Source organism: Tauraco erythrolophus, chromosome 13 (genome assembly GCF_009769465.1).
Source record: "Tauraco erythrolophus isolate bTauEry1 chromosome 13, bTauEry1.pri, whole genome shotgun sequence".
In the NCBI taxonomy this organism is placed as follows: Eukaryota; Metazoa; Chordata; class Aves; order Musophagiformes; family Musophagidae; genus Tauraco; species Tauraco erythrolophus.
Window position 1 is genome coordinate 8,131,338 of NC_141477.1, and position 17,130 is coordinate 8,148,467.

General features: G+C 40.9%; 1 protein-coding gene across 1 annotated transcript; it reads right to left on the minus strand.

Moving 5' to 3' along the window:
- Window positions 1-234: 234 nt before the first annotated feature.
- On the minus strand, window positions 235-16,070 carry HTATSF1 (HIV-1 Tat specific factor 1). Its single transcript, XM_086619600.1, has 9 exons — window positions 15,875-16,070; window positions 11,487-11,691; window positions 11,114-11,161; window positions 9,778-9,932; window positions 8,630-8,793; window positions 6,250-6,349; window positions 5,706-5,795; window positions 5,090-5,227; window positions 235-4,694 (listed from the first exon to the last, which is right to left on the minus strand). Exons 1-9 carry the CDS (start codon window positions 16,040-16,042, stop codon window positions 4,410-4,412), a joined length of 1,353 nt encoding a protein of 450 aa, XP_086475726.1. The 5' UTR covers window positions 16,043-16,070; the 3' UTR covers window positions 235-4,409.
- Between the last annotated feature and the right edge of the window lie 1,060 nt (window positions 16,071-17,130).

Here is a 17,130-nt window from a genome sequence, read left to right on the forward strand (position 1 = left end):
GAAAAGACTTGTTTTGTTCACGAGTTTGTTTATTAAAAAGGTAGTATAAAACACAACCCCTTTAAGAAACAAAATTGAAGACAAATCAAGGGATTCTCAGATGCTGTCACAGGTCTAGATATTATTCAAATAGGATTTTTTATTTTTTTTTAAACCTTGGTTTTTCTAAAGGATAAATGAAAATGATCAATTCAACTTATAGAAAGAAAATAACCTGTCAAGAAAAATTCCAGGTCGACTTACTGAAAAGTTTAATCTAACAATATACTTTCAAATTACAGAATGAGCATAAAACAATTTGCTGCAAAAGATTTCATAATTCTATAAATATTTTACAGAACTTTCAGAGTATCCTGATGGTAAGACTTCAAGCCTTGTATAATGAGCACTAAAATACACACAAGTCAAATCAACACAAGTACACAACTTACATAATTCATTTATCATACTGCAGTATGGTTCCTCAAATTTAGAAATAAAAATAAGAATTTCAAATCCAATTAAAATCTATAGGTATCTATTTTTTGAATTTTTTAAAAAGAATCTGGTTAAGTTATACGGTTCAAGAATTCCAGGTATGGATATTGGTTTTACTGGAAAATTTAAAGATAAGTTTGGGTTTCTATGAAGCATCCAACACCTTTTAAGTTTTCTTAAGCAAATTAAGCTAAAGTATTCGTAATTGTAAATAGATTAACCTTAACTGAATAACGTCTAGGACATGTTTTAGCTAAAATGCACTGCATTTAACACACTAATGATTTTAAGTGAATTGCAATCCTTATACAAAATGTAAGTTGTACGAGGGACTGAAATTCAATTAAAAAAATTAAAAAGTCAGCAGGAGAAACAGATAAACATTTTGATGCAAAATGAAACTAATTCTCTCTTTACAGCTGCATATGAACATTCGAGAACCTGCTACAACTTATGTGTCTTTTCTTCTGGGGCTTTTTGTTCAGATGTCTACCTTGGCCATGCTCCTCTCTGATGAATACCTAGAACTCCATACAATTACCTTGCCAGCAAACCACTAAATAGCATTTGATTGTAAAGCAAACTAACAAAGTATCTTGAAGCTAAGCAACTGATTTTGCACTACATGGCTAAGAAAGTGATTATCCACGCCAAATTATGCTGAAGTATCGGTTAATACTCTTTCCCTGCTGTTACATTTAAGTGGCTTCACATCCACGTTGTTACACTGTGTGAATTAGTAGAAACAGCCATTTCTCTAGTTCAAAATCAAGAAACAATGATTATCCACAAATTGTTTCAACCTGCTGCTAGTTACTGATTTCATAATATAGGGAGGAAAGGAGACGACTCAACTTTTCTTAAAGCAAACCTCTCACCAGAAGCCTAGGGATGAAGGAACATGTAGTATGCTGGAACACTGGAATGGAACCTAAGAAAAATTAGAAACTGAGCAAAGAGGTTGATTTTGTCACTTCTAGTGAGCAAGACAGGTCATTAGAAAGCACTTTTAATTAAAGAACAAATATAGTGAAAATTGCATTGGGGTTTTAACTTCTTACCAGTTTATTTATGCTGCTGCTCAAAGAAATGTAAGTTTAAAAAGCAACTCAGCTTGTTCAGCTTCAGATTTGTTAAAATTTGGTATTAAACATTACTGCTTTATCCTACAAGATTTTCATGATGAAATTTCAAAATAGTAATTTTAACTTTTGTCAAAAATTTTAATTTATGCTCAAATTTATAAAAATTTGCATAATTTTTAAAAGGAAACATCAAAAGAATTCTGTCTCAATGAAGATCTGCTGAAAAGAAAGCCACAGCGGCATTAACCTCTCCATAAACTACTAAATGCCTCAATAACTCAACGAACAGTTTATAAAAATACATTTTTACATTTTACTGGGGAGTAACAGAGGTAGGCAAAAGGAAAATATCAGTTTGAGTGTAATGCCACACTTCAGAACAACGTATTTGCATGGAAAAACAGCTTTTATTTTCTTAAGAATCCTAGTTAATAGGAAAGCCAGTAAAGCATTTGGTCTCAGTCTTTGTCGGTGCTCTACTTCAGTGTGAAGTCTAGAGAAAAAGGTGAAAAGACTTAACATCACACTTGACTTTTGAAGCAAGCCAATCAAATTTGTACATCAATCGGAGAGAGGAAGGTTACTGCACACAGAATGATTCTTTATTTTTTAAAGTCTTTTTTCAAACACTAACACTAACCTCAGTTTTTATATCTGATACCATGATAAGGCTTCATAGAACTGTACAATATTTATACATTTGTCAATAGTTTTCCTATATCAGTTACAATTCCACTGTAAAACAGCTGATTTAACTGTGCAGAGTGTTTTATGACTAGGCTCTCAAAAAAAAAAAGCTAACAAAACACAATAATCTAACAGATCTAAAGCCTGGAGTCTAGAAGCCGGAAGATAAAAAGGAGCACTGAAAGCAATACCCACACCACACTAAATCACACTCTTCGTATGGCAAAACCTTCAGCCCTCAAAGGTCTGTGGTGCTTATTATCAGTAAAAATAACTAAGGCAGAACCAACACAACCTGGAGACGTGATCTGAACATGCCACTACGTGCAGCTACAGACCAGGCAGTATTTCAGATTCCTTGAATGGTTCAACCCTCTGCGTTGCTGAAACGTACAATTTGCACACTTGTAAAGACGAGACAATGGTCTGTCTTAGCTGGCAAGTTACAGCTCTTCTTTACAATGCAACCCGAAATTGGAAATTTGTCACGCCAGCTTATAATGAGCCCCCAGACTTTTAAACCCTGAATTCAAATACCATCTCTGTGGTAAGCCCAGATCTTTCGTCACAAGAAGATACAGTCTATAACCACAGTGGCAAGGGTTAACTTAGATGCTCTGGTTGGCATAGCTATCCACACATATCAATTACATATTTAAAAAAACCACAAAAAACTTAAGAGTACCATATAGACTTCTGGGAAAAAAGTATAGATGGTAATCTCAGAGCACAAAATTCAAAAATACCAATTTTCAGAGTATTCGCAATACTTGACAATGGAAATACAAGAATTAGCATCTATGGTTTCGTGCAATCCGATATGAATTGAAAAAATTCAAAAGATCCTCCTTAAAAATGCGCACTAGTAACGATCCATATGAACAGTGTGTTACGAATTTAGCACCAACATTTTAATTGTTTAGTGCCTAAATCCATATTCTTCTATCCTTAAGTATCAAAATAATGGAATCCTAAATTAAGAATGACTATGCCCAAAAGGGCTGCCCCAAAGTTATTTCTGAAAGCCTGCCACTTATTAAGATACCTGAAGTCAGAATGTCTTCTAAATCCTTGCTTTGGAAATATTTCTCAGACGGCTGGCATTTGCTTTCTCCATATAAAAGAATATTATTTGAAAGTGTATTTTCAAGTATTCCAACTTTTGCACAACAAACCATAGTTCAAGTTGTCAAAAGCCTTTAAATTTTATGAAATATGGGAGATCCTCCCTGCTTTGAAGAGCACATAGGCTAAATTAAAATGTTGAAGAGAACACACACTCGCCATCTAACAAAGCTAAACAAAAACTTTTACTCTAAAATTAAAGCAAAAACTAAACAAAGCCAACACATCAATTAAAAGCCTATTCTGCATACCTACTGCTTACAGACCACGAGAGTTTAAGATCAGGCTTATTTCATTATGGCCTAGAACGTGTGTGCTCATGCACTTCTAGTCTCCTTGACATAATTCCAGCCTCAACAGAAGATCTAAGCATCAACAGAAGATCTAAACAGGGGAAGAAAAAAAAAGTTTCCTGAATGCTGTGATTTAATAATCCATCTTCAGTCGGTTTGCCTCTACCTTGGTTATGGCAACCTTGTTTCTCTTCCACTTCCTTTAAGTTTGAGACTTGGTACTACTCATCATTTGCTACGTAATGCAAAGCCACGTATCCGATGCATTCACCCTATACATATCACAGCATCTGTTCCATAAAATGATCCAAAGTACTCAGGACGAGAATAGTTTTTAAGGATGAGATACCAAGTTCCAAGGACTACAGGAGAATTAACAGTAAAATCCACAAATCTTGTAACAGCTTTGCATTACTTAAGTTACATTTAGTTACTTAAACTTAAGGGTTGGAACATATTTCACACTTACATAATGAAACACTGACAAGCATAGTTAGAACAAAAGAAGCCTGATGAGTTTTACTGCATTCTTGGCAACTTGAGCTACTTTACCTGAACAGCCAATTAATACAAACTTTTAGAATCTCATTAAATACTGCTTTTAATGAAAACTTCAAAGCACACAGTTGATGACATTCTAATATGCATATATTCATATGAATATTGTCTGCAGTCACCCTGAAGAAAGGGATAAACTCAAACATCACCCTAAAAACCACGCTTTCATAAAGCATTAACGATGTTATGTATCTGCTTCAACATCACTGCCTGCAAGGCTGCTGTCTGTAGAAGGAGCACCATCTTCATTAACGCCCTCACCATTATTCTCTCTCTTATGGGCTTCACCCTTTACATCTTCCTTAGACGAGTCGTTAGCTTTCGAAGGTTGTCTGCCTTCAGGCAGTTGAACGCTACTTGCTGCACAATCTGCACCAGATGTAGTTTGCTGCTCCTTTGCATCAGCATCCTCTAAAAATGATCCCCACACCTTGAGCCTTTCTTCCCTTTCTCTTGCGGTCTCCTCCACCTAGTAAAGATATGTTTATACACATCATGACAAAGCAATACTTGTGAAAATGAATGTTTGCACAGATAAAATTACACAAACATTTATACTGCAGTAGTATCTCAAGATTTCAACAGGCCCTGTTGACTGTCCACTAACCATCTGTACATCCAGTGGCTAATCCTCTAAGCTGACATCCCCAACACATCACTTGTAACACCAAACAGGTCCTTTAAATTTTTGCTAAATTGAATAATTAAGGATGATTTTTTTGAGACATCCTAGCAGTTTTTGAAAAGCAGCAAGATAGGCAGGAGAAGGGTATGAGGATGGGAATGATCAAGCGTTTCTCAAATTAAAAAGAGATTTACAGTTTGGAAGAAATATTTGATAAAAATAGGACCACGCAAGGCTACCTGATAATCCGTTACACCATCCCACGTTTCAGCACTGAGCTGACGGCCACCAAACCACCTTCCATTTAGGGTGAGCTTGCACAGATCAGCTTCTGTTGCTTCTTTAAAGGACACAGAAGCCACGCCATCAGGGTGTCGCTGTATGGAGAGACGGCTTTCATTTAGTGGTTTTCTAAAGAGCGTATTTATTCCACCATCTTTTAGATTGTCTTACAAGATCAATCAGGATAGAGCTCCATCCTGATCACACACAATCATGTTTGAAAACTTCAATTTGCAAGTTTACACATTTTGTTCTATTGGTAGGCAGAACACAGAAAACGAACGTTTCAACTAGTTTAGCTACAAATAAATGTATAAACTTTGAAACTTGTAACCAAGTTATTGGAAAGAGTTACAGTTTGCCTTCACATAGGCTGAAGCAGATAGGTGTAGGTGCTTATAAATCAATTTCCAAACCAGTTAATTTTAAAATACTGAAAGATTAGGTTGAGTTTCCATGAAATAAAGACACAAAACCAAATAAATGCTCCATGCATATTTAAAGAATCCTAAATGTCTTGCACATTTACACATTACATCCATTCTGGCAACATAACCTGTAAAAAATACCTACATCAAATATGAGAACCTTCTTTACTTGACCAAACTTTTCACACTCTGTTCGCAGATCTTCTCTGATTTCGTTTAGCACTAAGGGATCCTCCTGCAATGCAATCACACAGATTAATTTAAATAGAAACATTTACTTCGCAGCTTTATTTTTGCTCAACCACCACGTCGTGTTTTCAAAGCCACTTGGAGTTGGCAGAAATTTGAATTTAATAAATGCTACTTATTAATACAGCTATTCGGTGCTGGATTCTCCACTCTAACACAGTTACTGTCTACTTCTCTTTCCATCCCCAAAAGGAATATTGTCGGGATAGACACACCAAAAAGGGCCGATCTGAAAAACATATTCTTACAAACACCTTTTTCTTGCTTTTTGGAAATAAATGAATGAATTTTAAGCAAATGCTTGGCACAGGAAAAAAACCCTGCCCTAGTTTAATTTTGTTCCCATCTGCTTAGAATTTTGCTAAGATTCCTATGGCAGAAAGTTCAGACAACGTGAACTGTAACAGCACAAACTACAGCAGCAAACTGCATCTTCCTACCTCAAAGTCCTTTGGGTGAAACATATTCCTGATAATAACGATGCGTTCATGTCGCATCCGAGTTGCACCGTCTTTCTTCTCAGGCCTCCAATCCAGCTGTCTAATGAAATGAAGCAACAGTAAGAAGATATTGTTGCGGCTCTCTTCAGTTTCTACAAGTATTTGTTGAAAAAAAATCATTAATTTCACATTTCTTGCAAAACATCAAACTAAAACATGCACTTTGATACAAAGAGTTAAGTTATTTTTCTAAAAAAATGCAATAATCATTCAGTTTTACAGCTTCTTGTACAAAGCAGTTGAAGTTTTAAGGTACTTAAATGCTTACAGAGGGAATATAAATTATTTAAAAAATGAAAGCATTTTCTCAAACACTGAAAAAAAGAATCTTCAAGTTTTAATTCCTTCCTAACATCAGCCCAGATACAGGAATGACCTGCTGCCAAGTATAACAGAAGTGGCCGTATTTTACCATTTTGTCCAAACCTACTTTGCAAAAAAGGAGATCCACTACTCCCTCTGTTAAAATTTAACTGCTTTTATTTAAACAAACGTGGAAGAACACCTCGAGTCTTGCACAGGCACTGCTGCAAGATGTATTTTGTTCCACAGTGTACAGAGCCACTGCCACAAACCAGCAATGTAATTCAGCACATCTGTTCTGTGACTTTGCCTTCTCACGAAAAACATTACTTCTGGAAGAAACACCTACTTCACACCTTATTACAAAAAAAGGACGCATTCACTTACACTTCTAAAGCTCAAAATCTTATATTTGGGAAGTAAAAATCCTAAGTTCCTTCTTGTATCTGCCACTTCAGCTGAAGAAAGCTTGGATTTCCAATGGAGATAGCAGCAAGTAAATGATGCTCTTCAACTCAAAAGCAACACCAACTGAAGTCAGTTTATTCACACAAATTGCTGTCAAATGCAAGCTCGTTATTTTCATGCTTCTCTCTCCATACTGGAGACTTCTTAGAGCAATAACTGGCAGTGTATCTCTGAGGCAGATACATTTCCAGCTACTTTTATTTTTAATTTATAAGATGTTGAGTAGACTTTCTTCCCTTTAACTACAGCAAAATACTTTGCATTACTATTTAAAACATTTAGTGGGATGCTGCTTTCATTAAAATATTAAGAGTCCTACATACTTAAAACTTTTTTCTTCTTTAATCCACATCTTCTTGGTTCCGAAAGGCAGAAAAACAGTTTTTAAGTGACGAAAGCAATGAATCCAGGTACAATTAAAAAAACAGCATATCTTATTGTCCCAGTTTTAGCTGGGACAGAGTTTTTTTTAACAGCCAGAAGAGCTCCCTGTTTTGGTTTCACTCAGAGGCCCACTCTGAGAAGAATGTTGATAGCAAGCTGATGTTTGTGGTTGGAAGTGAAACTCCAAGGACTTTTCAGTGTGCGGAGTACAGAAACACGGCAGGATAAGGGGGGAGCATAGCTGGGACAAGGGGGACACGATTCCCCTTGTCATTTGTGTGGAACTTAAGACTGAGGGCCAAACTGGCCAATTAGTATTCCATATCATGCAGCGTCATGCCCAGTATAAAAGCGAGGGTCAGCTGGGAAGAGGGGCTTTGGCGCTTTTGCTTTTTTTGCACTTTTGCTCTTTTGCGCTTGCTGCGCTGTTGCTCTGCTGTTTTTTTTTTTCTTTCTCTCTCTCTCTTTCTCTCCCTCTCTGCCCCTCTCTATTTCGGGGCCTCGCGTTCGTCCGGGATTTGCAGTTTTCGGGACGAGACGGGCTTCGCATACGAGGGGTGGTGAGCACCTACATTGTATTAAATCATCTGTATTAAATCACTCTTATCTCAACCCACGGGTTTCACGTTTATCCTTTAATTCTCTCCCTCATTCCTGGGGGTGGGGAGGGGGAGTGACCGGCTGTGTGTGGGGCGGTTCGACCTAACCCACTACACTTATACAAGAGAGGCCTGCAGGAATCTGCAGAGACATTTTAGTATTTACTCCAATGGAAGCTGGCACCTCTTGCCCTTTGCTACTAGCAAAGTATGGTACAAACAGCGTGTGGACAGCTGGAGTGTTATGTCCTTATAAAAGCAAGCCCAGATACGGTTACAGGACTTGCACACTCACACACTGAGAAGAAAGTCTTATCTCCCCAGAGTCACAGTATTTTCTTCTATACCTGAAAGGATCTTGGTTCCCTATGTACTATTTTAGCGTGTCAGTAACGAAGAAGTTCATTATGTCAACATTTAGGAGCTTCTCCCCTCCAAATGTGTATTATTTAAGCTATTTTGCTGTCAGATAGGACTTGAATTTTTGCATAACTCTTAGCATTGCATTTGAAAGAAAGCAGCACTTAGAATTCAAGCAATGTTTTACTGAAATAAAAAATACAAACTTCTGCTGTTGAGACAACTTCTTCTTGTAGTCTTTACATTTCTTCTTCTTTTTGCTTGCATCATACTCCCCCTTCAGCTGAAACTTTGCAACTTCAACATGCAATTTATAGCCTCTAATTTCTGCCTCATCCAGAAGTCTCAATGCAAGTTGAACTGATTCTCTCTATTTGAAGATAAAACAGAACACAAGCTTTGAAGCAAATGGCACAGTCAAATTATTCCAACAGCATTTAATTAAGAATATTATGCTAAGAATCAATTCCCTGTCCCTGAAAGCCAGAATGCCGTATCTCTTCCAAGTCTCTTGACACAGAGTTGACAATACTTTCTTTATCAAAACCCGGTGTTTATTCACCCCTGTTATAGCAGACTAATGCTCCCAAAAGCAGCTGCATACATTTCATTCAAATACGTCATGAAAACTAATCTGCAATGGTCAGGGCAAGCTGATGAACTTAAATGTGACAATAAAAAAATTTCAGGGGGCTGGTTTTCTATAAAGCTTGTACCGCTCTTCCAAGAGTGGGAGACCTTGAGGCTCTTGAAGTCGTTTTTAACGTTTCCTAAAAATCCTTTAGAGTGAAGATTGACTGAACAGTCCTAACTACTAACCAGGCAGTTGATTTAGTACTGCCTGGTGCTTCTTGCAGAGTTAAAGCAGATTGCATTTGCAAGCACTAACTTTCCAAATTATTCACACATGAAGGAAATCGTACTGCAGTCTAAACTTTTATAGGTTAATACAGAATGGAAGAACACTTCTGAACCTGGCCAGCTCTCAACTAAAGCTGTAAATACAGGACTACAGTATGTTCCTTCCTGTCTGTTTATTTTTGTATTCTCGGCCATGCAGTGGCATATTTTCGAAGTACAAGGTGAAGAGGTCCCCCATTTTACCGCATAATCCCTGGCACCCAAGACAGGAACACATGGACATTTTCAGTGGGAGAGTCGGGGTGGATAAGGCGTGCACGAATGAGCTGCACAAGTAGGTAAGCGGGCAGTTCTGGAATAAATCTTTTAACACAGACACCTAAATTCTGAGTTATACTTCAGATATTTCAAGAGTCTTCCGAATGTGATTCTGAAACAGTGGCCACAAATATCTTCAACAGGAAGGAAAACTGCATTTCAGTGCACCACTAACCTTTAGATAGCAACAGAGGCCGTCTCCTTTAAGATTTCCTTCCTTATCTTTGTAAAGTTTGATTTTGTGTTCTTCTGTCTGGGGATCTCGCATAATGATACCGCATTTTGACATGACTTGTATAAATTCATCTTTTGTAATGTCTGGAGGTAAACCTGCAAAACAAAGGCTTGAGTACATCCAATTTTTTTTAAAAAATCTCACCAGAATAAAACCCCCCACAGTGTTTCTTTAAATGAAAGATATCAAACTTAAGGCCGAAATTTTACATACACCATAAGAAATCACTGCCCTTGGGACCAATATTTTTGATACTGTCTTTTAAACATTACTTCATACCAATATTTTGAAAATCCTTTTACTTCGTAATAGGTGTAACATACAGCAACATCTCTGTGCTCCCTAACATGCAGACCTAGAGCTTTAGTGCCATACGTTGTACCAACACTGCAGTGGACACAATGGCCCGTGCAAATATAACTATCCTGCCCAAGTTTTAAGCTTCCCTGCGCCTCTAGGGATTGGAGACAAGAAAAACCCTCAACCTATCAACAGATGACTACTTTCTCCACCCGCAAATTCAACCAGAAAAGCAACTGATAATGTATGGAGTTTTCAAAGTCTTAACTTTGAATTGAGGATAAGGAAAAAAAAAAAAAAAGGAGGAAAAAATTATATCAATGTTCCACGCTAGTTTGGCCTGGATTAAGATTTAAGATTTTTGAGAATTCCAGTGTCTGCATTTCTGTGACTGCTCAGAACCACCAAATGTACCTTTGTGCATGCACCTAAAGATAGCACTCCAACATCCAAAACAGAGAAATTCCATAATAAATGTACAGACAGCTTCATTTGAGCTTCCCCTTTACTTGCTCATTCTATTCCCAGCTTTTCTTTTTTGCACTTACTGTTTCCTCCTTCTTATCCAATAATTTAATTATGTATTTATAAAATCAAATAAAAATTAAAGATGAAAATATTAAGTGATGTGTATAGTCAATGCACCATCTTCCTTTAAACTTGTTCTCATTATCCTATTCCTTAGGAGCTTGCAGAAGTTGCTTTTGTTGGCTGTAGCTTACTTTAAAAAAAAAAGTGACTCAGCTGACACAGCTCACAGAATATCATGTTTAAAAGATAAAAGCATGGACATTACTGATATTACTTTCCCACATCTGCAGTTTAAAGGTCACAAAGACATTATGCAGTCAGGAACATAACGTTCAGTAGCTTGCAAATGGCAGACTGAATAAGCAATATTAGAAGTCAGTGAGACATATATGAGTCTCTTTTACCATCTTTAGCTCAAAGTAGATAAATACACGTTATTACTTACCAGTCACATAAACATTTGTGTTTCTGTCTTCTTCAACATGAAACCATCCTAAAAACAGAGGTTTGTTTCAGTTATGCCAAAATATTAAACATGGGAGCATACACTAATGTTCACATTTCATCTGATTTCTAAGAATTTTTGCTTGCCCACAGGAAAAGCTCTGAACACGCCTTAATTTGCTTTTTTCCACCTTGCATATGGACTTAGGAGGATACCTATGAAGCACCATGTAATTTTAAAATCATTCTGGGAGTTTTCAGAACAACCTGTGTCTTTGCTGTACCTGATAATGGTAACACTGAACAACTGTCAGTTTCCACTCAGCACTATGTAAGTTGCAGCCTACACAAGAAGGAAACCCTCTGTCACTTACCTGGCTCAAGCTTCCTTTTTTCTGTTTTTTGTTTAGGATCTGTTTGTCCTGGTCCTTTCTCATTTGCTGATGGTTGCGTTCCTGATGTCTTAGAACTTACTGGTTGCTTACTTTCAGTTGCTGTGCCAGAAGCAGATGAACTGTCTGTATCATCTGCGTGGAAGCCATAGTTGGCATGATACGTTGCCAGGAAATCTTCTGTTATCTGAAAAGAAATTAGAAAAATTAATCCAAGATTTCAAAGAACTACAAAATTCAGATTTGTAAGTGTTTTAACATTAGTTAGATGATGGTCATTTTATAATCCGGCAACATAGAAAATCACAGTGTTTTAAAACTGTTTTTAAATCATCTTTGTAAAGCCATAAGCACAACCAGAATAATCAGTTCAGGCATTGCCTGAACTAGACTAACATACTAATTCCTTACAGCACATGAAGTTTTTAAACAAACATTTCACAAGTTCTGCCTTTTTCAGCTTTCTGCTTTCCACATAAATCAGATTTGCCTGAAGAACAGAAACCAACCACTCCTGACCACGCTGAAGAGATAAAGTGACACTGAAGGTAAACCAACAACTCATCCACAGATGATGACTGACTGACATTTGTAGGCATCTGCCTTCTCACAGGAACATTTTCACAGATGACATATGCTTGTGTTGATAGACAATAAACACTGCACTTAGATGGAGAAGTGTCTTAACACACTGTTTATCAGGCTGTATGCTCTACTTTATATCCTACTAACAGATAAATAACTAGCTGGCTCTTTCTAGAGAGATACTAAATTTGGTTAAAACATAAGACTGGCTAACATCTATCTTTTAGAGACCAAAACAAAACAACCCTCACAAACGACACTCAGTATTTCCAGCCAGGTAAATTTTCATACTATCCACTAGCAAGAACATGCAAAGAGATGACATATCCTGGTTGATTTTGCTAGCATCACTGTGCTTTGAAGTATTTTCTCAAGTTATACATGTTGAAATGGTTTACGTCGAAAGCTGAGCCTTAACCTTTGAAAATTTTACCTGACTCTGACCTGTGCTGCACTTGCTTCATCTGCATTCCAAAGGGAACCAAACTTAATGTCGTTAAGTTATTGTAAGAGAGTGGCACGATGGGCAGTAGCAAGTATCAAAGATAATAACACAATCTCGTATCTTCCATAGTGATTCGAAGCTTGATGTTTCAACTCTAAGCTTTTATCATGACAAATCAAAAATGCCGAACTGACAGTAACAGGCTTGTTGTGAATAACACGAGACGCCGTGGAGCCCCACGTAACTTAAAAGCGTAGCTCGAAATAGCTCCTACACAAAGCAAGATTTGCACCACACCTCGACCAGGACTGTACAGACATGACACAACACAGTGTCAAGAGGAAGGCAGAGCACAAGCACCCTAGTGAAGAAAAGACACCGTGTTCCGATCGTTGTATTTGGCATGACCAATCTTAGCAAATCCTCAGTTTCGCTGCTGATGAAATCCAGAGAATTAAGAAGCTTTTAAACTTTCATCAGAGAACCTACTAATAAATTAGTGATTAAACCTGCGACGACTAACCACCCTCCTGCAGCAGTATTACTTTTCAACTTCAGGGGGAATGGCAGTCTTTAAAATTTAAAGCTAAATTTATTCTTAGCAAACTACCTGCCACGGACTGTCAGATTTTGCCAGTCAATAACAGAGATTTTTTTTCCCATAATATGCCATTATCCTACCATATATACCATTACAACTACTTCCATTTAAAATGCATTTTTGCAAACATAAAGGAATTCATAAAAAAGGCTTTTATTGGAACTTGTGTCACCCCATGCCTGCACAGAAAGCAAGCAAGCACTCACAGAATTTCTGACTTGGGACTTCAATCCACTTCTGGCAGAGAACATCACAGAAAGAGACCAGTGGTATCTCCATACCCACACAGTTGTACAGTCTGGGGCAATTAAGCTCATAGGAAAAGAAACACAACACTGCAGGACATGCTAGCACGTAATTAACTACTGGTCACACTGAAATGGAAAGGAATAGATTAAGCAAATGAAGAACAGATACCCTATGCTTACAGAACACGCCCAAGGTCTGTTTTTTCATAGTAAGTGGTGAACAAAGGCAGATGAATCCAACATGCAATTTTGTGCTGCGTCTGTGAAGGACTGTAAAAGGCTGATATCTGTCAACATAGCACCATTGACAAGAAAATCATTAAATACTACACAAAGACGCTATCACTTAGCAAATATTTGACTGTCTCCAAATTTTTGCGAGGCATGTTGACAGTTAATATCATTAACTTTTTGCACTGCTCTGCAATATGCTGTAGTAGAAGTTCAGCAGGCACTCTGTTCCCAGAGTAGCAGTGCAATAATAGTCTGTAGATGATGACTACTTGGATCGGTCAGAATATTTTAATCTTTTGTCAGAGAACAGAAATAAGGAATTTTATTACTGCTCATGGAGTAGAAAAACAATCACAACTTCTGGCTCCTGCAGTCTCTTAAGTCTATTTTGATAAAGCGTTTTGTCGAGTAATCATGAGCAAAGTAGATATCGTATCTAGCTCGGTGACTTATCTATGACACAGCGCTTCACAATGATTCTTTGCCAACTTCTACTATACATTCCGTTTACTAATGAACTTTGCTGTTCCCACATCATCTGCCCAACCCTTAATGTCATCTCCTCTCCAAGACAGAAATCTGAGATTAGAAACGTATTTAGGAAAGACTAATGTTCCTGAGAAGAAGAGATAAATTTTAAAAAAAGGTGAGAAAGAGGGGAAGGAAAAAGGGGGAAAAAGAAGAACCCTTTTAAAAGTTACTGCTCTTACTGGATACAGCAGTCCATGGGCAGCCTGGGATACTCATTACTCCACGGCTCCACTTTGTCAGTCCGGGTTTTTCACATGTTTTTACCCCTCCATAAGCCATCTGCTACATGGACACCTTATTAGGCTTATACACGTATAAACTTGGCACTACAGGCTTCATTCTCACTCAGATTCTCTGAATTGCAATGAATTCAGAGTCACAAGTAAGAACTCACATGTTACGTTTATCAAGTATATGCTATTAAATATCTTAATATTTGTAAATTGAGTAAGTGCCCTCATTCATTGCCACATAGTAACAAAACTACTAGTTCACTTGCAGATCAGTAGACTGGCTCAACACATTAAATCTATTAAATCTATGTTCCCTCTCACCTTGAAGAACCATGTTGTTACAGCAAGTTCATTTTTCATATTTCAAATATTTGATAAATAAAAGCCAAGATGAAAAACTAAAGCGTTTCCATTCTGTGGAATGTATCTAAGCCAGATACACTTCAAGTGCGCTTCCAAGACCAAAGCAGAGGGAACGAAACATCTTCACACATGCACTGTTTTCAGATAATAATAAAAAAAGGAATATACTGCTCCATTTTCATCTAGACCTCTTAACAGACTAGTTCACTGCCTTCCTGTTGGCAGGGAAGAAATGACCACCACTGCTACTGTGATAAAGAAACCTGAACATAGAATCATAGAATGGCACAGGCTGGAAGGGACCTTAGAGATCATCTAATCCAACCTCCCTGTCATGGGCAGGGACGCCTCTCAACTAGATCAGGCAACTCAAGGCTCCGTCCAACCTGGCCCTGAACACCTCCAGGGAGGGGGCATCCGCAACCTCTCTGGGCAATCTATTCCAAAGTCTCACCACTCTCCTACTGAAGAATTTCTTCCTAAGATCTAATCTAAATCTGTTCTCCTTCAACTTAAACCCATTTCCCCTTGTCCTGTCAGCGGACACTCTTGTAAAAAGTCCCTCCCCAGCCTTCCTGTAGGTTCCCTTCCTGTATTGGAAGGCAGCTATTAGGTCTCCTCGAAGTCTTCTCTTTTCATGTCAAAGGCAGCACCGATCCGTTACGATCTACAAACATAACCGTGACTTCGCGCCAGGCCCAAGCAATCCTACAGACTCGCAGCCAAGGCGAAGAGCCAACCCACCGCTCTTCACAACAAGGAAGAGCAGAAGGCGGCCGGCGCGGTTACACATGGAGACACCACCAGCTGCCGCGGCTTGCCTGTAAAACACAGAGCGCCACGGAGATCGTGCAGCACACATCTACTTCGCTGAACCCAGACACGGCAGACGGTGAAGAGACCCGGCATCAGCCGGTCTCCGTTCTCGCCCTTCCTCACGGAAGCGCCGGCACGCCGCGGGGAACGAGCTGCCCGGCGGCGGCGTGCGGGAGGCAGGAGAGCCGCCCCGCGCGGCCCCTCCAGCAGGGCGGCTGCCCGGCGAGGCGGCCGCTCCGCACGGCGGGCGGGGGGAGGCGGCACCGAGCGGGCCCGGCCGCCGCTGCGGCGCAGCGCGGAGGCCCCGCACCCACCTTGGGGAACCAGGCCTTCTTCTCCCGGTCCCACTCGTAGGCGGCCCCGTCCGCCGGATCCACGTAGGTGAAGGGGTCGGACTCGCCTTCGCCGCCGGGCTCGGCGTCGTACTGCTGCTGGAGCTGCAGCTGCCGGTAGAACTCCGCGTTGCCATCCTCGCCGCTCATCCTGGCCCGTTCGGCGGGCCCCGGCGGAGGGGGGCGGGGCGGGGCAGGCCGCGGGGGGGGGGAGGGGAGGAGCGCCCGCACCGGACCCAGACACCCGCGCCGCCGCCGCCGCCGCCGCCGCCTGAGGCGCCCGCTCGCCCCGCCCCTCCCCTGCCCTCCCGGCGGCGGGGTCGCGGAGCGCGCGGGCACGCGCGGCCGCTCTCCGCCTCGCGCAGCCGGTGACCGCCCCACAGGCCCTCAGCGCGCAGGAGCGGAAGTGCCCCCTCCCCTTACCCCCCCCCCCTCCCAACCGGCGTACGGGGATTTTTTCTCTTCCCCGCCCCTATCCGCACCGCAGCCACTGAGGCGCGGCTGGCTCGTCACGTGAAGGGCGGCGGAGCCAATGGGAAGCCGGGAAGGAGGGCGGGAGGTGCTTCCTGGGGAGGGCAGGGGGCGGGGCGTGCGTTCCCGCCGCTGGGCGGGCCGAGGCCCGCAGCGATGGCGGCACACACTGCTGGCGGCTCGGGTCGGGCTGGGACACAGATCGGCGGTCCCCGCGGCGCTCCAGGCCGGCCTTGCCCCTCTCCCGCTGGCTGCCGCGCTGTGTTGTCACAGGCAGGGCCTGGTAAGAGGGCAGCTGCCCTGAGGCTCTGGCCTTGGAGGCCCCTCTGGGCCTGCTGAGGGCCGTGCGCGGCGCCTGGATGGGCCGTGCGCGGAGACCGGCGGTTTGACTCGCGATAAAATAAAAGCGTGCCAAGGGGCCTGAAGCGCTGACAGTACTCCTCACTGTTACGCCCTGGGCGACACTGAGCGGTCGGGTCGCTGCTGTCAGTTCTGAGGTGCGGTGCAGCTGTAGCAGTGGAAGGCTGTTTTCATATCCTACTGGAGGCAAGAATAAAACCAAAAAGAGGGAGATGACACAAAAACGGCACGCTGAATGGTTCATTGGTTCTTGGTCCTCCCTTGGTACCCATTTCTGGTGCGAATGATTTGAACGATGAAGCCTCCTGGGGAGAACGAGCTGCTGCTTCGGTCTGTCCGGGTGGCACAGGTATCGCAGGACGGGTGTGACGGGCTGAGGATGTCCAGCTAGGGCTGTCGCACTCCCT

What these genes read in the sequence shown, in the direction of transcription:
- HTATSF1 (XM_086619600.1), bottom strand. Translation starts at nt 16,042, where the DNA reads ATGAGCGGCGAGGATGGCAACGCGGAGTTCTACCGGCAGCTGCAGCTC. An exon ending in AAGTTGTCTCAACAGCAGAA is followed by an intron (nt 6,350 to 8,629) that starts GTTTGTATTTTT and finishes TCATTTCATTAG; the next exon opens with ACAGCTGGATTGGAGGCCTG. An exon ending in TTCACCCAAAGGACTTTGAG is followed by an intron (nt 5,796 to 6,249) that starts GTAGGAAGATGC and finishes ATTGCATTGCAG; the next exon opens with GAGGATCCCTTAGTGCTAAA.